Genomic DNA, 25,146 nt, shown 5'->3' with positions numbered 1-25,146 from the left:
CAGAAACCTTGTATATTAAATTAAGGTAAGAGTTTTAGTAAATTTAACATAAAAATTAAACGAAAACTACGGTTTATTTGAATGCCTCGGAATGGCTATAAACCTCCCCATTGACACGTGTATTTATAAAACACGTAGGTTTATGTAACACACATCCCAGCACTAAGAACCTAGTTTTCTAATTAACAAGCAATAAATTAATCACATTTCAATGCAATTCATACTATTAGTGAACTATTAACTGTGACTTTTTTTACTTTAATAAACTTTCAATTTGCTGTGTGTTCGCCTTTATTAGTCAGCTTTATTTAATTCAAATGTATGTATTTTAAAAATAAACACGCCTAGAGAAGCCATTCTAAATGTTCCATAAGTGACGCCACTCGGCAAACCGATCTTCAGTTCAGTGATTATCAAGCTAGTGAAAGGATTGTCATTTGAGCGCGTTTACAGAGTTTCGATGAATTTACCGATTTACCAATCATCTGTCGACTTAAAACACTCGATGAGTGAACTACAACACTTTATGAGTAAAAACACGATGTCTGTATTTGACCACGCGATGGCAGTAACAGCATCTGTGTGTAGTGAAATGGAGAAAGCAGAGACGGGTTTGTGGCAGGACACAAACGGCTTTTGCGACGACTTCTGTCCCTGGATTGACCAGGTGGACGGGACTGTGGTTTCAGAGGCCGCTACAGCACTTCACAAGCCCTCTACTGCTAATAAAGTGGAGGGAAATGCAACCGGTGAGATTATCAGCAAACACTCAACATTTATAATCTGTTAAAATCATTTAAAAACCAAGGATAGAGATATATGCAAATATTGAGGCATTAAAATAAATGTATAAATGAAAAAAAGACACATTACATGAAACAATAATGAGAAATGATCAATAATGGGTTTTTTTAATAGACTTTGGGATTAGAAACAGTTGTCCTGTGAGGTAAATTGTCAAAAAGTGAGAGTTGTTTTTACTGGGCTTAGCCAAAACAATGAATCCACATGGACACTGAAAAAGACATTTAGCTGCTCTTAGTACAAGTATTTTGAGAAAATCCGCTTCTTCATAATTTGGGACACTCAAAAGAATAAAAAAACTGAACATTGTCAGATAAAACATTACAATGTGATAGTTTTAATGCATTTATTATAGACATGATGCAACTTTTCCCATAACACTATGTCTAGAAATTAATTTATAATCCTTAAAAGGTCCCGTGAAATTAGGATAATGTATTTTTAACACATTAGCATCAGTATGCTAGACTTATGGATATCTATAAGCTAGTGTGGAACAAAACAGTAACACAATTCACATTTACAAGATAAAAACATGTAAAGCTTGCAGTTTGTCACTTCAGCATAAATCATCAAATTTTCTGATCAATCAACTGCTTTCTAGTATCTGACATGTCCCGCCCTCATTTTTACATTGGTTGTTCATTTGATGTGCTTGAGCTCAACCACTCTTACTGGCAGAGCTGTGAGAAAAACTAAACGCTACTGGCTGTTTTTAACAAAGGAGGCTCTATGCTCCGCCCCTTTCTTCATGTTTTAGTTGAGATTATGTCAAACATTAAATAGCAAATGCACATCTCAAAACACTTCATATCATGTTACTCAAAAAAAAACTAATCAAAAACATTTTATATTCATTTTTGACTGTCATGCTTCTAATATTTTCTTTGTTATTTTTCTTCATCTAAGAAATCCAAACACAAGGCTGCAGGAGGAACAAAATCCATACTTTCTTCAGGAGGGTGTGGAAGGTCATGAAGACGCCTTTCCTCCGCAGAAGACGAAACAAAGTGGGCCCTGATCCAGATCAAGAGCCAGATCCAAAGCCAGATCCAGAGCCTGATCCTGATTCAGAGCACAATTCAGGTAATGAGCCTGATCCTGATTCAGAGCGCAGTCCAGATCAAGAGCCAGATCCAGAACAAGAATATGATGAAGATCCAGAGCCAGATCGAGAGCCAGATCCTGGTGAAGAGCCAGATCCAGACCGAGAGCCAGATCCGGGTGAAGCGCCAGATCCGGGTGAAGATCCAGATCGAGAGCCAGACCCGGGTGAAGAGCCAGATCCAGACCGAGAGCCAGATCCGGGTGAAGCGCCAGATCCGGGTGAAGATCCAGATCGAGAGCCAGACCCGGGTGAAGAGCCAGATCCAGACCGAGAGCCAGATCCAGATCAAGAGCCAGGCCTGGGTAAAGAGCTTTGAGAAAAACTAAACGCTACTGGCTGTTTTTAACAAAGGAGGCTCTATGCTCCGCCCCTTTCTTCATGTTTTAGTTGAGATTATGTCAAACATTAATTAGTAAATGCACATCTCAAAACACTTCATATCATGTTACTCAAAACTAATCAAAAACATTTTATATTCATTTTTGACTGTCATGCTTCTAATATTTTCTTTGTTATTTATCTTCATCTAAGAAATCCAAACACAAGGCTGCAGGAGGAACAAAATCCATGCTTTCTTCAGGAGGGTGTGGAAGGTCATGAAGACGCCTTTCCTCCGCAGAAGACGAAACAAAGTGGACCCTGATTCTGATCCAGATCAAGAGCCAGAGTCAGATCCAGAGCCTGATCCTGATTCAGAGCACAATCCAGATCATGAGCCGGGTCAAGATCAAGAGCCAGATCCAGATCGAGCGCCTGATCCTGATTCAGAGCACAATCCAGATCATGAGCTGGGTCAAGATCAAGAGCCAGATCCAGATCAAGCGCCTGATCCTGATTCAGAGCACAATCCAGATCATGAGCCAGTTCAAGAGTATGATGAAGATCTACACCCTGATCAAGAGCCTGATCTGGTTTCAGAGCCTGTTTCAGATCAAGAGCGCGGTCCAGATCAAGAGCCAGATCCAGATCAAGAATTTGATGAAGATCCAAAGCCAGATCGAGAGCCTGAGTCAGATCCAGTACCAGATCCTGGTAAAGAGCCAGATCCAGATCAGGATAAAGAGCCTCTTCCTGGACCATCTGGGATCCACAACACTGATAAACCTCATCCAGTTCCAAAGCCTGTCCCTGGACCATCTGGGATCCACAACACTGATAAACCTCATCCAGATCCAAAGCCTGTCCCTGGACCATCTGGAATCCACAACACTGATAAACCTCATCCAGATCCAAAACCTGTCCCTGGACCATCTGGGATCCACAACACTGATAAACCTCATCCAGTTCCAAAGCCTGTCCCTAGACCATCTAGGCCCAAGATCTTGGCGTCAAGAGCCTATGACAATCAGAGTCAGTATTATAATAAAAGCTAATACAACGTTTATGTGTTAATGTAAGATAATATCAGTATGAGAGACCTGAAAGCACTTAAACAACCTCTTCTTTTTTTCAGGATCTTTGGCAAGTTTCTATGAGCTGGGAGATATTCTGGGAAGCGGGGCCTTTGGCACAGTACGCAAAGCGCTCCGTAAATCTGATAACAAGGAGGTAATATCTCATCTTATACTATACATGTTGCTCTCTTTGTTAATTGTCTAATTGAGCAGCTGTGTTGCTCAAATTAAATCAATTTGAGACTGAAGAATATGGTGGAAAAATTATAATTGTATTTTCTCCTTGCAGGTTGCCATCAAACAGATTGAGAATGGCCGTTACGTGGTAAGTTGGAAAAAATAAATCACTTAATCACTTCTTTAATGGTTTGGACACATTTACTGTTGTGCATTCCAGTCATTTGAACCTGTATGAAAATTTCACTCATGATGTAGTTGAAGAAAGTCATTTTGCTGTTGTTCATCTATTGCTACGCTACTGTAAAATAGACCTTATTTTGCCCAAATATTTTGGTGAAATCTGATTAATGTGAAGAGTTACTGCAGTTTGTTGCTGCACTATATCAACTGTACAACGTAATGTGCATTTAAACACTTGTTTACTCAAAAATGGAAATTCTGTTATTAATCACTCATCCCCGAAACCTCCGTTCATCTTCAGAACACAAATGAAGATTTTTTAACTGAAATCTGAGAGCTCCCTCATCCTCCATAGACAACAAGGGACCCAAAATGTCCATGTGGAAAAATACCTGAAACATTGTCAAAACAGTTCATGTGTCTCCAGTGATACAACTGTAATCAAACGACGTTTCAAGAACACCTTTGTACACAAAAAAAAAAAAAATGTCTTTGTTGGCATCAGATCAATATGCATGTTTACTATAGTCAATACTACAGTCAGTATGTATATTACTACTATTAGAGTCAGCAGAGCAACAGGCAAGAGTTGTATTGACCGCAGTAAACACACACCCTGATCTGATGCAGAAGACAAACGCAAACAAAGCCATTTTACAGTATTTTGCTGCACAAAAGTGTTAATGGAGCTTTGTTTGTTTACAGTTGAACTTGGGCTGCATGATATTGGAAAATTGTTTTGCTTTTTTTAATATTTCTTGCGACAATATTTACAGTTTCACCAGATGGCTTCAATAGCTCTATTTGTAAGTAATTTATATATTTAGCCTGATCGGGATGATTCTGTAAGGGAGTGAATCATGCATCAAATATAATAAAAAACAATATGCGAGCATAAATAAGCGGAATAGAGCAAAACATACATCAAGTAGATTTTTTTGGAGGGTTTTCTGAGGAGTCTATTAATATTTAGTTACAGCAATTGAATAATCAATCCAGACTCAACATTGCATATACTGCAGTGTGACTATTGCGGATGTGCACACTGTGATATCAATGCTGAAACATTACATTATGCAGCCTAAGTTAAACCTGTGAACCCTTGCTGTTATTCAAAGACTATTGAATACACAAGACATGTCATTTGTATAGTTTTGAATGGGCAAAAGTGCAACAGTCAATATGACGAATGAAGCCCTGAGTGAATGAATCAGAGATTACCAGATCAGGGGTGTCAAACTCAGTACCTGGGGGGCCACAGCCCTTCATAGTTTAGTTCCAACCTGGCTTCATCAGACTTACCTGTAGGTTTCAAACAAGCCTGAAGGACTGGATTAGTCTGATCAGTTGTGTATAATTAGGGTTGGACCTAAACTGTGCAGAGCTGCGGCCCTCCAGGAACTGAGTTTGACACATTTTGCTGTTTCCCCATTCAAACAGAATGCCTGAGAGGCGTTTTTTTAAGAGCATGAACTTTTTCTGAAAATTTTAAAACATTTTTGCATGAAGTATTCTTCCTTCAGATCTGCATCTACTAACCCTTGTTCTCTTTTTCTCTTTAGCCTGGCTGTTCCAAACCGATGATTAAAGAAGTAGAGTTAATGCTTATGATGAAGCGTCCGCCATTGTGCAAATACGTGATCGAAATGTACGAGTGGTTTAATGAACCTGGATACATTTCAATGGTCCTGGAGTACCCAAAGCATTCTGAAGACCTGAAGAACTATGTACGCAATTGTGGCAAGCTGGACGAACTTTTGGCAAAATGCCTCTCGCGACAGATCATTCTGGCAGTCAAGCATTGCTTTGGCAAAGGCATTGTGCACAACGACCTGCATTCAAGCAACATCCTGGTCAACACGATGACTAAGGAGATCAAGCTGATCGACTTCGGCTGCGCTTACAAAGTGTGTTCACAGGACATATATAGTGCCAACTTGGACAGCACCAGGGATATAGGCTGCCTGCTGATTTACATGGTGACCGGAAACATAAAGACTTACTTCGCTGCTAAATTCAATTGCAGATTTTCACTTGCAGCCAGCTTAACCAGTGGTGAGTAAACAGACACTAGCTGTGTTTCCATTAAAATATTTAAACTTTATTTTTAAGTTAAACCTTCATTTTTTATGCACATTTTGAAGATTTATGCATATCTTGGCAAATACTGCACTATTACTGGTATAGGGGGCGGTTTAGGATACAGCCATTGGTAGTACAAATTTCAGAAGGTATCTTGATAAATGTCAGCTTTAGTGTAAATGATACAGTCTTATAAGTAAGATGTGATCTTATAAGCAGTGTATTAACCATCTTTCTCCTTGTACAGACTGCCGTGACCTGATCGATAAGTGTCTGAGACATAGCCTGATACTTGATGGGTTCTTACAACATGACTGGATGAAGTGACACTTGAATGAAGACAAGACTCAATGCAGATAAAGGTAAACACAACTCAGCCTGAAGGAAACTACATTTACTAGACACACAAAGCTGATGATCGGCCAGTGTCAGATATGCGCTTTATTAATCCGTTTTGACATTAAAAAAAGCATTTCCAAAATGCTGAATGATTTGATGTCAAAACCTTGAAGACTATTTGACATCCACACGTTGATGTTACTTCTGTAATAAACACTCATAAACTCTCATAAACATGATTGTTGGAGCTTTAAGAAGTCATTCACAGACTACAAGAAGCCATTCATAGACATGTTTTTTTCCATTTTGCTGCTTTCATGTTATATTAATATGCACTTGTCAGATTCCAGACATGCATTTAATATTTCTTCTTTTGTTTTTTCCTCAGTATGGACTTCACATAGAAAGCAGCAAGGTCTTCTACAAAAAAATCCTCTCATCTTAAAAAAGAAAAAAAAAATCAAGGTTTTCCATAAAAAAAACTCATGAAACCCAACACAAACATCATAAAGAAGCCATTTCTTCACTGCAAATGGAAAAAAGAAGAAGCCACATCTAACTGATCCAGAACCAGAGCCTGAGCCAAAGTTTGCAGGATCAGCATCATCATCTTTCCCAGGAAACTGCCTCTTCTGTGCAGTAGGAAATGGAAACTAGTGGTGGACTGTAAGGATGTGCATGGTTAAATCTGACTGCATAATGAGGAGGAAGAGTTGTTTCTCTTGAGGATAATGATGATCAAGAAACACCAGCGCCAGTACAATGCATTGGGTCAGGTTTCTATGATAAGCAGAAGGTTTAAAAAATATAGATTTTAGGACAGCCCTAGGCTAAAATGAGCATATATTTTATTATTTATTGGCTAAAAATCCCCTGAACACAACTGAAAATTTTAGATGAAATCAGAGAACTCCCTCATCCTCCATTTACAGAAACAGCCCCAAGTTGCTCAGAAACAAAAGTCCAGAAACTACCAGAAAATCTTTTTTTGGTATTTTTTTGGACTTTGAGGGTGAGGGAGTTCTCAGATTTTAGAGTTACTGATATCAGAAACGATCTAGGAGGAGTAGAGGGTGGTGGAGGGCCTTTTTTCAATTTGTGTTGTGGATGGAAGTGTACATTACTAACACTGACCCTAAAGTAATTGTAGACTTCTGTATTTCTGTTGTTATTTTTAGACAGTTCTAGGCTTTTTTTAACGAAAAAATCTCCTGAACTCAAATGAAGATATTTTTAGATGAAATCAGAGTGCTTCCTTATCCTCCATGGACAGCAACAGCCCCAAGTTGCTCAGAAACTACTGAACAAAAGTGCCTTCAGTGGTTCAATTGTATAACAAAAATCATAGAACAAAATATCTGGTATTTTTCTGGACTTTGAGGGTGAGGGAGTTCTCAGATTTCAGAATTACTGATATCAGAAATGATCTAGGAGGAGTAGAGGGTGGTGGAGGGCCTTTCTTCAGTTTATGTTGTGGGTGAAAGTGTACATTACTAACACTGATCCCTAAAGTAATTGAAGACTTCTATATTTCTAATTTTAATTTTGGACTGTCCTAGATTAAAATGAGCATGCTTTTCTTTTTGGCAAAAAAATGTTTTGAACACAAATTAAGATATTTTAAGATGAAACCTGAGTGTTCCCTCATCCTTCATAGACAGCAACAGCCCCAAGTTACTCAGAAACAAAGTCGAGGATGAGGGAACTCTCAGACATACCACTATACGAAATGATCTAGGAGGAGTAAGGTGGTGGTGGAGGGCCTTTTAATAACAAATAATAAAAGTATTGATACATGTTAACAAGTAAAGAGTGTTTGATGAAGAATAAAGAATTTTCAGTTTTGGGTGAACTGCCCCTTTCAGCGGTAGCATTAGTACATTTCATCATGGTTATAAAGTGAGGCTTGATGAATAAGTCTGAATATTTTAAGTCAATTTTAATACAAAGTCAGTTTAAATTATGTCTGCATCATATCTTTAAAGTAAAGGAACAAAAACCTGTTTCATGATTTGGAGCCACACAATACAACATGCAGGAACTAAAATAAATGATGTACAGGTTTTGCTTATCGTATATATCTGACCCAATGCATCGCGACTGGCTGAAGTACAGGTGAAATCGGAGACGTTGAGGTTGTTCAACTCTTTCATGGTGGATTTATTTAATCGTCATCCTCTTAATCTCTGGAGAAACAACACATCTTCTTCAGATGATGCTTCCATCGATATCGAGTATCAGCATTAAAGAGGCAATTTGAACTTTTTTTCTGAATTAATAAAGTTGATTGTACATCCAAAAATGAAAAGTTTGTCATTATTTATTCATTTCAGACTTGTTCAAAACTAGTTTGAGTTTGTTTCTTGTTGAAGACAGAAGAAGATATTTTGAAGAATATAGCCATTGACTTTTACAGTATTTGTTTTTTCTACTATGGATGTCAATGGTCATGGGTTTGCAATATTCTTCAGTACATCTTCCTTTCAACAGAAGAAAATGATCACAGAATTTTTATTTTTGGGTGAACTATCCAACACAATCTTAAGGCAATTCGTAACTTTTTGATTTAGTGGCTAATTCTTATGAATTCATACGATCTAATTCATACAATTTAGTACAATTTGCTTTTCACCCATTGACGGTTGGGTTTAGGTGTGGGGTTAGGTGCCACGCCTCCTTTTTAAAATTGTAAAATTTCGTACGTCTGAACTCGTACGAATTTGTACGAATTAGCCACTAAACTGGCAAAACGTAAAATACTTATGTTTTCTCATGAGATCAGGCTGGAAATATCCCTTTAAGTGGTCTCTCATCCAGATATTGGCTCCTAAACACTGCTAATCTTTCCCTAGAGCCTCTGATTATGAGCTGAATAACGGTGAATTTGCTGGCAGTTCTGTTTTCTCATTTTTTAATCATTTAAGCACTGACTCTGTTATGCTGATGTCAGCAAACTTTGCTAACTATTTTCAGTATTGTGGCATATAACCAATGACTTGTATATTGACATTATATAAAGAGGTTTTTATTCATTATTAATTTATTTTATTCTGTTTTGATACAGCCAGTGCTCTTATATATGATGAAGTCTGAAGTATTAGCCCTCCTGTGTATTTTTTTCTGCAAATTGTTAAATTGAGAGATTTTTTTAGCACATTTCTAAACATAATAGTTTTAATATCTCATTTCTAATAACTGATTTATTTTATATTTGCCATGGTGACAGTACACAATATTTGACTGAATTCAAGAGACTAGTATTCAGCTTAAAGTGACATTCATTCATTATTTTCTCTTCGGCTTAGTCCCTTTATTAATCTGGGGTCGCCACAGCAGATTGAACCGCCAATTTATACAGCATATGTTTTACACAGCGGATGCCCTTCCAGCCACAACCCATCACTAGGAAACACCCATACACTCTCATTCACACATACACTACAGACAATTTAGCTTACCCACTTCAACTGTACCACGTATTTGTTTTTTTCTTTGGACTTTTGGGGGAAACCAGAGCGCCCAGAGCATTGCAGACAGTTTCACACTGCTGTGATAAACAAAAAGCACATTTGTAAAAAAACTAATTTTAGGAAAAAGCATGTGCTAGATTTAAGGGCAGACATTGTTTTGTAAGGGATCATTTCGATGACAAAACAAAATACTGACAAACCCACAACATTCTTCATGATTAGTTTGAGATATAGGGAGAATGTACACAAATAGGCCTACTATAAACATATCTAGCACTGAACAACACTGATGCTGCAGACTGAATATTTCAAGTATTTATTTCAATTCAAGAAATACAGTATTTCTGCTGAGATATTGTTGAACTCTTTGTCCAGCTTCCATCAGTGTCAGTCCATGGTCAATAAGTGTTGCACGGATTTCTTGAGTCAAACTTGGGCGTCTTCTGTGTTCAGGTTCAATCAACTCTTCAAGTCCTCCTGTTCCTCTTCCTCTACCTACTCTTCCTCTACCTCATTCTTCTCCTCTTTGAGCTCCCCCTCTCATTCTCACTCTCACTCTTCTTCTAGCTCCTTCTATTTTTAATGAATACAGGTGAACTCACCTGCTGCCTTTTATAGCACACCTGAGTGTTGCGTTTTCAAATTAGCACATGTGTGCCTCTACACCTTGTGGGTGTGATTATCCTATTCGTTCATTAGCGTGGTCATTGGCAATCCAGGCTTTATAATGACAAGGAAGTAACCTCACAATCCTTATCTGCCTAATGGCTTGATTCCACTGACAGTACGGTACAGTATGGTCCGGTTTGGGTTGGTACGGGTCACCTTTATCAGGCTTGCGTTTCCACTACCAAGGGTACCCTTTTGGTGGGCGTGGTGTATGACAGAAAGTTTCAATCGCATCAGTCTCACTTGAGGAAATGTCTATAATAAAGCTGTACAGGTTACACACATAAATATTTCTGTATAAACTTTTCTATAGACAGGATTATAACTATACAGATCAATGACAGCGCGAAATAGCCTACTGTAATTATCTTAATCATTTTAAATAATAATATAATAATTTATCTGTAATTGTATTAAATAAATAGATAAATAAATAAATGAACATATATGAACACATACAGCCCCTGAACACATAATTACCCCTACCGGTAATTGTCAACAACAAACTCTTCCGCCTTAAAGCTCCGCCTATGCTGGTTGATTGACTCCTCATTTGCATTTGATTCACCATTTGCAATGTCGGTTTGAGCATTTGATTTATAGTTTGAGCATTTGATTTATAGTTTGATCTTTTAAGCATTTGAATTTTCATTTTAATTTTGTTCGGAAAAAACTTCCATAGCCAATAAAGCCAATTTTAATAAAATTGTATTGATTGAGCTCTGAATGTTCTGTGAAGGTCCCCAAAATAAAATCAGAAGGTTCTGGAAACATTACTGCACAATGCCCTTACACCGACAGTGACGTTCTGAGAACGTCACATTTCTAGCTGAGTAAACACTAGGTGCCTCTTGCATGAAGACTTGCTTTGAATTCATACTAAAACATTGCATACGCAGTAAAAAAATCCAGATGTATGAAACACTGCGTACACAGAATTCCACGCATTTTCTTTTTGTACATCCAAATTAACGTGAAACTGAGCGCACGTGCACGAGCACAAAACCCCTCCCTGCCTCCTCCACCTAATAAATATGGTAATAATTCTACTTTGGCAAAACGAAAAAGCAATAAAAAAAGCAAGTAAAAAGAGAAACTTCACAGAATATGAACTGGTGGTAGACCAGAGAAAAACTGTTATTTGCAAATTTGTCCTCCGGAATTACTAACAAAAAATTTATTTAAAAAAAAGAGTGGGAGAGTTTAGCTGATGCGGTTAATGCAAGGAGTCTGAACATCGCACTGTGAGTGAATTAAAAAAGAAATAGTCTGATGTAAAGGTGTAAAATTTTGTAGTGTCTGTTTAGGCTAAGTGCTAAGTGTTGAGTGATTCCGCCCATCACCATTTGATTGACAGATACAACATAACTAAAGAGACTGGCAAACAGCAGTGTGAATGGCGTAGCTCGTAAAGAGCATGGCCACGTTTTGACTCAATCGATCATGAACCCTGTTTGAATCCAGCATCTGATGAACCCATTCTTTTTTTCTCTACTACATATCAGTTTGCCTACTCTTCATCACGGCGAAGACAAGTAGGAATTATTTAAAAATTTATTGAATGGAAATGTTTCCGATTCACGTATCCAAATTCGTCTTCATATGGCACCTTTATAGCAATGTGCGTGCAGTCGATTGCTCCGTTGGGAAAACCGGCGATCGCTGCAAATTTGGCTTTAATGTTTGGCTGGTCAACTGCATGGTATGGAAACCTTATATACCTGCTAGACTTGCGGATGATCCTTTCCCATACAGCTGCCATTGCACGGCTCAAAGATAGTTTGTAGTGTGCAGTTTAACACAATTGCCTCTAGGAGTCGCCAATGGAAATAAAACAAACACGCACAAGAAATGCACGTACACCCGACATAAAGTTGCCGTGGACCAAGGCACATTCTTATAATTTCATCTTTAGTAAATCCAAACGTGAGCATGAAATCTGGCGTACGCCAAGTTTTTGTGCATACGCAGAGTTGATACATGAGGTCCAAGGGCTGTGATTGTTTTGAAATTTCCTCGGATGTGAAATAAATTACAATAATAATGACAGTTTTGGTTTCTTACTTATTAGGATTGAGATCATACACCAGGTAGACCATTTTTAGATGCAAAGTAAATTTGAAAACGCCTGACTTCTGGTTGACCCTGACTGTCACTGGGTAGCATCCTATGGCAAGAGAGTACAGAGAACGTCAAATAATTTTAACATGGAATAGCAAAACCAAGGAGCTGGTGGTTCATTTCAGGAGAGAGAAGAGAGAACACACCCCAATCACCATCAACGGGACGCCAGTAGAGAGAGTCAGCACTTTCAAGTTTCTTGGAGTACACATCGCTGAGGATTTGACATGGACTGCCCACACGGACGCAGTGCTGAGGAAGGCACAACAACGCCTCTTCTTCCCCAGGCGTCTCAGGAGGTTTGGAATGAGCCCCCACATCCTCTGCTCGCTCAACACCTGTACTGTGTAGAGCACAGTTTCACATTGCCGTTGTATTTTGCACTGTCTGTATTTTGCACCGTCATTGTATTTGCACTGTCATCTGTATTTGCACTGTCATCTGTATTTTGTACTGTCTGGAGCCAGCACCTAAGCTTTTCACTCATCACAGCATCGTGTGACAATAAAAGTGATTTGATTTGATTTCAAGTTTCATGAACATGAATGTTTCTAAGATTCTCTGCTCTTATGATTCACACAGGTACAATCCCCAAAATGGCAGCAGTAGTCAACTTAGAAAACAATAGAAAAGAAAAGAAAGTTGAGCAAGTTTTCAGATATCAAGATTGACAAAGAGGTGACACTGTTTGTTTAAACCTTGTCCGTTCTGCGTGGCACTGACACTAAAATTTGTCTTTAACCCTGGTGACATACAACCATAAAGCAATCATGTAATGGCAACACTCAAGATAACCGCATGAATTAAAAACTTAAAAACATATTAGCCCCATGCATTTTACTGTATTGTTAACAACCGTACCATTCACATTAAACAGTAATTTGATTTCATACGACAACTGGTGTAAATGACTTTTTATAAGCATTTCTCCGGGATTTCTCGATGGTAACATTTCAAATGATGGTTGAAGGAGATGTGTTAATCGCAATTACCTTTTTTCATGGAGGAGTCAAATCAATTCTGCAGCCAATGTTGTTTGTTATCAAATTTGCCTGATTGATAATTAGCAATAATTTCTTCTTCTAAGTGTTGTGCTACCAAACCATGAAACAATGTTATATGTGAGAACATTCTACTAATAATCTATATGCCATGTTTAAACATTTATATTTTATATTATATTATAATTATTATATATTAAATATTATATATTTATATTTTTTAAGGACACACTGGTCTCTTCATTACCTGGCTGGCACATTTTAGAGCTCTTTCCCTTCGACGGACTGAAGTGTCACTTTGCAGAGAAAGTTGCAAGGTCCATTGAGCTCGCGTTATAGCCTGAGAAATTGAAAACAGACGTAGCAGCTTCAGGTGTCAGTGTGTTGGTGCAACGACTGACTAATTTTTCTGACTCAAAGATCTTCTCAGTGTAATCATCCTCCAAAAAATGGTCACTGCATACTGCAAACTACATTCTCCAATCTTCTATTGTGCAATTTTGGTGAGCCTGTGTGAATTGTAGCCTCAGTTTCCTGTTCTTAGCTGACAGGAGTGGCACCCTGTGTGGTCTGCTGCTGTAGCCCATCCGCCTCAAGGATGGACGTATTGTGCGTTCAGAGATGCTCTTCTGCAGACCTCGCCTGTAACGAGTGCTTATTTGAGTTACTGTTGCTTTTCTATCAGCTGGAACCAGTCTGGCCATTCTCCTCCAACCTCTGGCATCAACAAGGCATTTGCGCCCACGGAACTGCCGCTCACTGGATATTTTCTTGTTTTTGGACCATTGTTTTTGTAAATCCTAAAGACGGTTGTGCTTGAAAATCCCAGTAGATCAGCAGTTCTGAAATACTCAGACCAGCCCATCTGGCACTAACAACCATGCCACGTTCATTCACATTGCTCTGTTTGAATTGCAGAACATTGTCTTGACCATGTCTTTATGCCTAAATGCATTGATTTGCTGCCATGCAATTGGCTGATTAGAAATTTGCTTTAACAAACAGGTGGACGGGTGTACCTAATAAAGTGGCCGGTGAGTGTGTATGAATGTGTGTGAGTGTGTGTGTGTTTGTGTGTGTGTGTGTGTTATGCTTCCCATGTTTTCTCTCATTTATGTTCTGTTGAATGTCAATGAAAGTGTTTCTGCAGACTGTTTTTGTCAAGTCTGATTAAAAAAACAACAATTAATTCATGTTTACCATCAGAGTCATTCATTCATTTATTTTTTTTTCAGCTTAGTCCCTTTATTAATCAGGGGTCGCCACAGTGGAATGAACTGCCAACTTATTCAACATATGTTTTATGGTGATGTATTATAAATATTGTGATTCGTCTGTTTCCTCTTCAGGTGAAAGAAATCAAGTATTTTGAAATATATGAGTTGTGTTATTGTTATTATGAGTTAATATTGTTATTATTGTTATATGAGTTAGAGCTGTCTGACTACAAATACTTTAAATATATAGTGGAATTAAATAAATAAAAAGTTATTAAATTATAATCCGTTTTGTGTGTCAATTCTACAACAGTTCAGATCAACTTTACATCTCATAAATACGTTTGAATTTGAAAGTCATTGAAAGACAGATTGCTGATCAAATATGTTTAAAGTTGATGTTATCATATCGATCAAAGGTGTTTAGAGTAAAAATGTGATTATTTACTCCATCTGCAGGGCTAGTTGTAACAGACAGAGTTAGTTTAGATTATAAAGTATATGTCCTCAGTACTTAACTCTACATTTTAAGTTAACATAGCACAATATGTTATATGTCTATATATTTATTAACCCTTAATTGGCCCACAGGGTCAGAGCTTCCTATTTTTGTTTACTGTAAATGTTCCCTTTATCTTAGGAGCATGAAGCTCTCCAACTACCCTAAAAAAAAATCTTCAAACACATAAAAACTGAAGTTGATTTGGTTGTTTGTGTGTAAGAAAAATTTAAATCACTGTTAGGTTGAAATGTGTTGAACCCATTATAAATCTGGAATGTCGTACATTTCTGCACACAGGCACAAACACACACTAGCATGACTGCAACAGAGAACATTTTTATAAAAATTGGCAAAAACAAATCTAATAAAAATCTGAAAATGTTTATAAATTAAAGACTAACTAATACTAAAGCAAAAAAAATCAACATGGAGTGTGTGTCACACACACTCACACACACACAGAGAGTTATCTGAGACTTTTATTTTGGCACATTGAAATTGGCTGTTGTTTGTAAAGAGCAAACAATTAAAAATATATCAGCAACAATAACCAAAAGTACAAAAAGCTGAATTTTAATGTATTTGTAGAATGATAAAGTCCATTTGGTAAATATATATCATCAGTTTAAGGAACTAATTTCTAAAGCGTCAAGAAATATAAACTGAAATGAATAGGTGTCTGAGGACCCCTGCTGGATATATGTGGAAATTGCAACTTTTTTCCTCTAGCCTTATAGATGGCGGTATTTTATTTGTAAGATACAAACCAACATTCAGAAACCTTGTATATTAAATTAAGGTAAGAGTTTTAGTAATTTTAACATGAAAATTAAACGAAAACTATGGTTTATTTGAATGCCTTGGAATGGCTATAAACCTCCTCATTGACACGTGTATTTATAAAACATGTAGGTTTATGTAACACACATCCCAGCACTAAGAACCTAGTTTTCTAATTAACAAGCAATAAATGAATCACATTTCAATGCAATTCATAATATTAATGAACTATTAACTGTGACTTTTTTTACTTTAATAAACTTTCAATTTGCTGTGTGTTCGCCTTTATTAGTCAGCTTTATTTAATTCAAATGTATGTATTTTGAAAATAAACACGCCTAGAGACGCCATTCTAAATGTTCCATAAGTGACGCCACTCGGCAAACCGATCTTCAGTTCAGTGATTATCAAGCTAGTGAAAGGATTGTCATTTGAGCGCGTTTACAGAGTTTCGATGAATTTACCGATTTACCAATCATCTGTCGACTTAAAACACTCGATGAGTGAACTACAACACTTTATGAGTAAAAACACGATGTCTGTATTTGACCACGCGATGGCAGTAACAGCATCTGCGTGTAGTGAAATGGAGAAAGCAGAGACGGGTTTGTGGCAGGACACAAACGGCTTTTGCGACGACTTCTGTCCCTGGATTGACCAGGTGGACGGGACTGTGGTTTCAGAGGCCGCTACAGCACTTCACAAGCCCTCTACTGCTAATAAAGTGGAGGGAAATGCTACCGGTGAGATTATCAGCAAACACTCAACATTTATAATCTGTTAAAATCATTTAAAAACCAAGGATAGAGATATATGCAAATATTGAGGCTTTAAAATAAATGTATAAATGAAAAAAGACACATTACATGAAACATTAATGAGAAATGATCAATAATGTGTTTTTTTAATAGACTTTGGGATTAGAAACAGTTGTCCTGTGAGGTAAATTGTCAAAAAGTGAGAGTTGTTTTTTACTGGGCTTAGCCAAAACAATGAATCCACATTGACACTGAAAAAGACATTTAGCTGCTCTTAGTACAAGTATTTTGAGAAAATCCGCTTCTTCATAATTTGGGACACTCAAAAGAATAAAAAAACTGAACATTGTCAGATAAAACATTACAATGTGATAGTTTTAATGCATTTATTATAGACATGATGCAACTTTTCCCATAACACTATGTCTAGAAATTTATTTATGCTCCTTAAAAGGTCCCGTGAAATTAGGATAATGTATTTTTAACACATTAGCATCAGTATGTTAGACTTAAGGACATCTATAAGCTAGTGTGGAATAAAACAGTAACACAGTTCACATTTACAAGATAAAAACATGTAAAGCTTGCAGTTTGTCACTTCAGCATAAATCATCAAATTTTCTGATCAATCAACTGCTTTCTAGTATCTGATATGTCCCGCCCTCATTTTTACATTGGGTGTTCATTTGATGTGCTTGAGCTCAACCACTCTTACTGGCAGAGCTGTGAGAAAAACTAAACGCTACTGGCTGTTTTTAACAAAGGAGGCTCTATGCTCCGCCCCTTTCTTCATGTTTTAGTTGAGATTATGACAAACATTAAACAGTAAATGCACATCTCAAAACATTTCATATCATGTTACTCAAAAAAAACTCATCAAAAACATTTTATATTCATATTTGACTGTCATGCTTCTAATATTTTCTTTGTTATTTTTCTTCATCTAAGAAATCCAAACACAAGGCTGCAGGAGGAACAAAATCCATGCTTTCTTCAGGAGGGTGTGGAAGGTCATGAAGACGCCTTTCCTCCGCAGAAGACGAAACAAAGTGGGCCCTGATCCAGATCAAGAGCCAGATCCAAAGCCAGATCCAGAGCCTGATCCTGATTCAGAGCACAATTCAGGTAATGAGCCTGATCCTGATTCAGAGCGCGGTCCAGATCAAGAGCCAGATCCAGAACAAGAATATGATGAAGATCCAGAGCCAGATCGAGAGCCTGAATCAGATCCAGAGCCAGATCCTGGTAAAGAGCCAGATCCAGACCGAGAGCCAGATCCGGGTGAAGCGCCAGATCGGGGTGAAGATCCAGATCGAGAGCCAGACCCGGGTGAAGAGCCAGATCCAGACCGAGAGCCAGATCCGGGTGAAGCGCCAGATCCGGGTGAAGATCCAGATCGAGAGCCAGACCCGGGTGAAGAGCCAGATCCAGACCGAGAGCCAGATCCAGATCAAGAGCCAGGCCTGGGTAAAGAGCTTTGAGAAAAACTAAACGCTACTGGCTGTTTTTAACAAAGGAGGCTCTATGCTCCGCCCCTTTCTTCATGTTTTAGTTGAGATTATGTCAAACATTAATTAGTAAATGCACATCTCAAAACACTTCATATCATGTTACTCAAAACTAATCAAAAACATTTTATATTCATATTTGACTGTCATGCTTCTAATATTTTCTTTGTTATTTATCTTCATCTAAGAAATCCAAACACAAGGCTGCAGGAGGAACAATATCCATGCTTTCTTCAGGAGGGTGTGGAAGGTCATGAAGACGCCTTTCCTCCGCAGAAGACGAAACAAAGTGGACCCTGATTCTGATCCAGATCAAGAGCCAGAGTCAGATCCAGAGCCTGATCCTGATTCAGAGCACAATCCAGATCATGAGCCGGGTCAAGATCAAGAGCCAGATCCAGATCGAGCGCCTGATCCTGATTCAGAGCACAATCCAGATCATGAGCCGGGTCAAGATCAAGAGCCAGATCCAGATCAAGCGCCTGATCCTGATTCAGAGCACAATCCAGATCATGAGCCAGTTCAAGAGTATGATGAAGATCTACACCCTGATCAAGAGCCTGATCTGGTTTCAGAGCCTGTTTCAGATCAAGAGCGCGGTCCAGATCAAGAGCCAGATCCAGATCAAGAATTTGATGAAGATCCAAAGCCAGATCGAGAGCCTGAGTCAGATCCAGTGCCAGATCCTGGTAAAGAGCCAGATCCAGATCAGGATAAAGAGCCTGTCCCTGGACCATCTGGGATCCACAACACTGATAAACCTCATCCAGTTCCAAAGCCTGTCCCTAGACCATCTGGGATCCACAACACTGATAAACCTCATCCAGATCCAAAACCTGTCCCTGGACCATCTGGGATCCACAACACTGATAAACCTCATCCAGATCCAAAGCCTGTCCCTGGACCATCTGGAATCCACAACACTGATAAACCTCATCCAGATCCAAAACCTGTCCCTGGACCATCTGGGATCCACAACACTGATAAACCTCATCCAGTTCCAAAGCCTGTCCCTAGACCATCTAGGCCCAAGATCTTGGCGTCAAGAGCCTATGACAATCAGAGTCAGTATTATAATATATGCTAATACAACGTATATTTGTTAATGTAAGATGAAATCAGTATGAGAGACCTGAAAGCACTTAAACAACCTCTTCTTTTTTTCAGGATCTTTGGCAAGTTTCTATGAGCTGGGAGATATTCTGGGAAGCGGGGCCTTTGGCACAGTACGCAAAGCGCTCCGTAAATCTGATAACATGGAGGTAATATCTCGTCTTATACTATACATGTTGCTCTCTTTGTTAATTGTCTAATTGAGCAGCTGTGTTGCTTAAAATAAATCAATTTGAGACTGAAGAATATGGTGGAAAAAATTATAATTGTATTTTCTCCTTGCAGGTTGCCATCAAACAGATTGAGAATGGCCGTTACGTGGTAAGTTGGAAAAAATAAATCACTCAATCACTTCTTTAATGGTTTGGACACATTTACTGTTGTGCATTCCAGTCATTTGAACCTGTATGAAAATTTCACTCATGATCTAGTTGAAGAAAGTCATTTTGCTGTTGTTCATCTATTGCTACGCTACTGTAAAATAGACCTTATTTTGCCCAAATATTTTGGTGAAATCTGATTAAAGTGAAGAGTTACTGCAGTTTGTTGCTGCACTATATCAACTGTACAACGTAATGTGCATTTAAACACTTGTTTACTCAAAAATGGAAATTCTGTTATTAATCACTCATCCCCGAAACCTCCGTTCATCTTCAGAAGACAAATGAAGATTTTTTAACTGAAATCTGAGAGCTCCCTCATCCTCCATAGACAACAAGTGACCCAAAATGTCCATGTGGAAAAATACCAGAAACATTGTCAAAACAGTTCATGTGTCTCCAGTGGTACAACTGTAATCAAACGACGTTTCAAGAACACCTTTGTACACAAAAAAATAAATAAAATGTCTTTGTTGGCATCAGATCAATATGCATGTTTACTATAGTCAATACTACAGTCAGTATGTATATTACTACTATTAGAGTCAGCAGAGCAACAGGCAAGAGTTGTATTGACCGCAGTAAACACACACCCTGATCTGATGCAGAAGACAAACGCAAACAAAGCCATTTTACAGTATTTTGCTGCACAAAAGTGTTCATGGAGCTTTCTTTGTTTACAGTTGAACTTGGGCTGCATGATATTGGAAAATTCTTTTGCTTTTTATAAATATTTATTGCGACAATATTTACAGTTTCACCAGATGGCTTCAATAGCTCTATTTGTAAGTAATTTATATATTTAGCCTGATCGTGATGATTCTGTAAGGGAGTGAATCATGCATCAAATACAATAAAAAACAATATGCGAGCATAAATAAGCGGAATAGAGCAAAACATACATCAAGTAGATTTTTTTGGAGGGTTTTCTGAGGAGTCTATTAATATTTAGTTACAGCAATTGAATAATCAATCCAGACTCAACATTGCATATACTGCAGTGTGACTATTGCGGATGTGCACACTGTGATATCAATGCTGAAACATTACATTATGCAGCCTAAGTTAAACCTGTGAACCCTTGCTGTTATTCAAAGACTATTGAATACACAAGACATGTCATTTGTATAGTTTTGAATGGGCAAAAGTGCAACAGTCAATATGGCAAATGAAGCCCTGAGTGAATGAATCAGAGATTACCATATAGATCAGGGGTGTCAAACTCAGTACCTGGAGCGCCACAGCCCTTCATAGTTTAGTTCCAACCTGGCTTCAACAGACTTACCTGTAGGTTTCACACAAGCCTGAAGGACTGGATTAGTCTGATCAGTTGTGTATAATTAGGGTTGGACCTAAACAGTGCAGACCTGCAGCCCTCCAGGAACTGAGTTTGACACATTTTGCTGTTTCCCCATTCAAACAGAATGCCTGAGAGGCGTTTTTTTTAAGAGCATGAACTTTTTCTGAAAATTTAAAACATTTTTGCATGAAGTATTCTTCCTTCAGATCTGCATCTACTAACCCTTGTTCTCTTTTTCTCTTTAGCCTGGCTGTTCCAAACCGATGATTAAAGAAGTAGAGTTAATGCTTATGATGAAGCGTCCGCCATTGTGCAAATACGTGATCGAAATGTACGAGTGGTTTAATGAACCTGGATACATTTCAATGGTCCTGGAGTACCCAAAGCATTCTGAAGACCTGAAGAACTATGTACGCAATTGTGGCAAGCTGGACGAACATTTGGCAAAATGCCTCTCGCGACAGATCATTCTGGCAGTCAAGCATTGCTTTGGCAAAGGCATTGTGCACAACGACCTGCATTCAAGCAACATCCTGGTCAACACGATGACTAAGGAGATCAAGCTGATCGACTTCGGCTGCGCTTACAAAGTGTGTTCACAGGACATATATAGTGCCAACTTGGACAGCACCAGGGATATAGGCTGCCTGCTGATTTACATGGTGACCGGAAACATAAAGACTTACTTCGCTGCTAAATTCAATTGCAGTTTTTCACTTGCAGCCAGCTTAACCAGTGGTGAGTAAACAGACACTAGCTGTGTTTCCATTAAAATATTTAAACTTTATTTTTTAAGTTAAACCTTCATTTTTTATGCACATTTTGAAGATTTATGCATATCTTGGCAAATACTGCACTATTAATGGTATGGTAATACAAATTTCAGAAGGTATCTTGATAAATGTCAGCTTTAGTGTATATGATACAGTCTTATAAGTAAGATGTGATCTTATAAGCAGTGTATTAACCATCTTTCTCCTTGTACAGACTGCCGTGACCTGATCGATAAGTGTCTGAGACATAGCCTGATACTTGATGGGTTCTTACAACATGACTGGATGAAGTGACACTTGAATGAAGACAAGACTCAATGCAGATAAAGGTAAAACACAACTCAGCCTGAAGGAAACTACATTTACTAGACACACAACGCTGATGATCGGCCAGTGTCAGATATGCGCTTTATTAATCGGTTTTGACATTAAAAAATGCATTTCCAAAATGCTGAATGATTTGATGTCAAAACCTTGAAGTCTATTTGACATCCCCACGTTGATGTTACTTCTGTAATAAACACTCATAGACTCTCATAAACATGATTGTTGGAGCTTTAAGAAGTCATTCACAGACTACAAGAAGCCATTCATAGATATGTTTTTTTCCATTGTGCTGCTTCTCATGTTATATTAATATGCACTAGTCAGATTCCAGACATGCATTTAATATTTCCTCTTTTGTTTTTCCTCAGTATGGACTTCACATAGAAAGCAGCAAGGTCTTCTACAAAAAATCTTCTCATCTTAAAAAAGAAAAAAAAAATCAAGGTTTTCCATAAAAAAAACTCATGAAACCCAACACAAACATCATAAAGAAGCCATTTCTTCACTGCAAATGGAAAAAAGAAGAAGCCACATCTAACTGATCCAGAACCAGAGCCTGAGCCAAAGTTTGCAGGATCAACATCATCATCTTTCCCAGGAAACTGCCTCTTCTGTGCAGTAGGAAATGGAAACTAGTGGTGGACTGTAAGGATGTGGATGGTTAAATCTGACTGCATATTGAGGAGGAAGAGTTGTTTCTCTTGAGGATAATGATGATCAAGAAACACCAGCGCCAGTACAATGCATTGGGTCAGGTTTCTATGATAAGCAGAAGGTTTAAAAAATATAGATTTTAGGACAGCCCTAGGCTAAAATGAGCATATATTTTATTATTTATAGGCTAAAAATCCCCTGAACACAACTGAAAATTTTAGATGAAATCAGAGAACTCCCTCATCCTCCATTTACAGCAACAGCCCCAAGTTGCTCAGAAACAAAAGTCCAGAAACTACCAGAAAATCTTTTTTTGGTATTTTTCTGGACTTTGAGGGTGAGGGAGTTCTCAGATTTTAGAGTTACTGATATCAGAAACGATCTAGGAGGAGTAGAGGGTGGTGGAGGGCCTTTTTTCAATTTGTGTTGTGGATGGAAGTGTACATTACTTACACTGATCCCTAAAGTAATTGTAGACTTCTGTATTTCTGTTGTTATTTTTAGACAGTTCTAGGCTTTTTTTAACGAAAAAATCTCCTGAACTCAAATGAAGATATTTTTAGATGAAATCAGAGTGCTTCCTCATCCTCCATGGACAGCAACAGCCCCAAGTTGCTCAGAAACAAAGTTCAGAAACTACTGAACAAAAGTGCCGTCAGTGATTCAATTGTATAACAAAAATCATAGAACAAAATTTCTGGTATTTTTCTGGACTTTGAGGGTGAGGGAGTTCTCAGATTTCAGAATTACTGATATCAGAAATGATCTAGGAGGAGTAGGGGGTGGTGGAGGGCCTTTCTTCAGTTTGTGTTGTGGGTGAAAGTGTACATTACTAACACTGACCCTAAAGTAATTGAAGACTTCTATATTTCTAATTTTAATCTTGGACTGTCCTAGATTAAAATGAGCGTGCTTTTCTTTTTGGCAAAAAAATGTTTTGAACACAAATGAAGATATTTTAAGATGAAACCTGAGTGTTCCCTCATCCTCCATAGACAGCAACAGCCCCAAGTTCCTCAGAAACAAAGTCGAGGATGAGGGAACTCTCAGACATACCACTATACGAAATGAGCTAGGAGGAGTAAGGTGGTGGTGGAGGGCCTTTTAATAACAATAAATAATAAAAGTATTGATACATTTTAACAAGTAAAGAGTGATTAATGAAGAATAAAGAATTTTCAGTTTTGGGTGAACTGCCCCTTTGAGCGGTAGCATTAGTACATTTCATCATGGTTATAAAGTGAGGCTTGATGAATGAAAGTCTGAGTATTTTAAGTCAATTTTAATACAAAGTCAGTTTAAATTATGTCTGCATCATATCTTCAAAGTCAAGGAACAAAAACCTGTTTCATGATTTGGAGCCACACAATACAACATGCAGGAACTAAAATAAATGATGTCCAGGTTTTGCTTATCGTATATATCTGACCCAATGCATCGCGACTGCCTGAAGTACAGGTGAAATCGGAGACGTTGAGGGTGTTCAACTCTTTCAGGGTGGATTTATTCAATCGTCATCCTCTTAATCTCTGGAGAAACAACACATCTTCCTCAGATGATGCTTCCATCGATATCAAGTATCAGCATTAGAGAGGCAATTTGAACTTTTTTTCTGAATGAATAAAGTTGATTGTACATCCAAAAATGAAAAGTTTGTCATTATTTATTAATTTCAGACTTGTTCAAAACTAGTTTGAGTTTGTTTCTTGTTGAAGACAAAAGAAGATATTTTAAAGAATATAGCCACTGACTTCCACAGTATTTGTTTATTCTACAATGGATGTCAATGGTCATGGGTTTGCAACATTCTTCAGTACATCTTCCTTTGTGTTCAATAGAAGAAAATGATGAAGAAAATTTTTTTTATTTTTGTGTGAACTATCCAACACAATGTCAAGGCAATTCGTAACTTTTTGATTTAAAGGCTAATTCGTATGAATTCGTATGATCTAATTCGTACAATTTAGTACGATTTGATCTTTACCCAATGACGGTTGGGTTTAGGGGTGGGGTTAGGTGCCACGCCTCCTTTTTAAAATCGTAAAATTTCATTTGACTGAACTCGTACGAATTTGTACGAATTAGCCACTAAACTGGCAAAACGTAAAATACTTACGTTTTCTCATGAGATCAGGCTGGAAATATTCCTTTAAGTGGTCTCTCATCCAGATAATAGCTCCTAAACACTGCTAATCTTTCCCTAGAGCCTCTGATTATGAGCTGAATAACGGTGAATTTGCTGTCAGTTCTGTTTTATTTCTCATTTTTTAATCATTTAAGCACTGACTCTGTTATGCTGATGTCAGCAAACCTTACTGCTAACTATTTTCAGTATTGTAGCATACAACCAATGACTTGTATATTGAGATTATATAAAGAGGTTTTGCATTAATTAAATTGATTTATTGTATAACAAAAATCATAGAACAAAATTTCTGGTATTTTTCTGGACTTTGAGGGTGAGGGAGTTCTCAGATTTCAGAATT

The 25,146-nt window shown here is 37.9% G+C and overlaps 2 protein-coding genes across 4 annotated transcripts; both read left to right on the top strand.

Moving 5' to 3' along the window:
• Window positions 1–331: 331 nt before the first annotated feature.
• LOC147838607 (uncharacterized) lies at window positions 332–8,348 on the top strand. Of its 2 annotated transcripts, XM_087304626.1 has the most exons (8): window positions 332–749; window positions 1,714–2,214; window positions 2,444–3,262; window positions 3,366–3,460; window positions 3,596–3,631; window positions 5,229–5,721; window positions 5,996–6,110; window positions 6,476–8,348. In XM_087304626.1, exons 1-7 carry the CDS (start codon window positions 461–463, stop codon window positions 6,073–6,075), a joined length of 2,313 nt encoding a protein of 770 aa, XP_087160752.1. In that variant the 5' UTR covers window positions 332–460; the 3' UTR covers window positions 6,076–6,110; window positions 6,476–8,348. The 2 variants fall into 2 exon arrangements, with proteins under 2 accessions (XP_087160752.1, XP_087160753.1); XM_087304627.1 differs by lacking the exon at window positions 1,714–2,214 and having other exon boundaries at window positions 365–749.
• Window positions 8,349–15,506: 7,158 nt separating this feature from the next.
• Window positions 15,507–24,304, top strand: LOC147838606 (uncharacterized). Of its 2 annotated transcripts, none has more exons than XM_087304618.1 (8): window positions 15,507–16,590; window positions 17,554–17,988; window positions 18,302–19,177; window positions 19,281–19,375; window positions 19,512–19,547; window positions 21,152–21,644; window positions 21,894–22,008; window positions 22,375–24,304. In XM_087304618.1, the coding sequence occupies exons 1-7, from the start codon at window positions 16,302–16,304 to the stop codon at window positions 21,971–21,973; spliced, it is 2,304 nt and encodes a 767-aa protein (XP_087160744.1). In that variant the 5' UTR covers window positions 15,507–16,301; the 3' UTR covers window positions 21,974–22,008; window positions 22,375–24,304. The 2 variants fall into 2 exon arrangements, with proteins under 2 accessions (XP_087160744.1, XP_087160743.1); XM_087304617.1 differs by having other exon boundaries at window positions 15,795–16,590; window positions 17,554–18,072; window positions 22,375–24,301.
• The last annotated feature ends 842 nt before the right edge of the window (window positions 24,305–25,146 follow it).

The sequence above is a fragment of the Danio rerio genome, chromosome 22 (assembly GCF_052040795.2).
Source record: "Danio rerio strain M-AB ecotype USA chromosome 22, GRCz13ab, whole genome shotgun sequence".
NCBI lineage: Eukaryota > Metazoa > Chordata > Actinopteri > Cypriniformes > Danionidae > Danio > Danio rerio.
The sequence above is the reverse complement of the archived record's forward strand: the minus strand, read 5'-3'. Positions and strand labels throughout refer to the sequence as shown.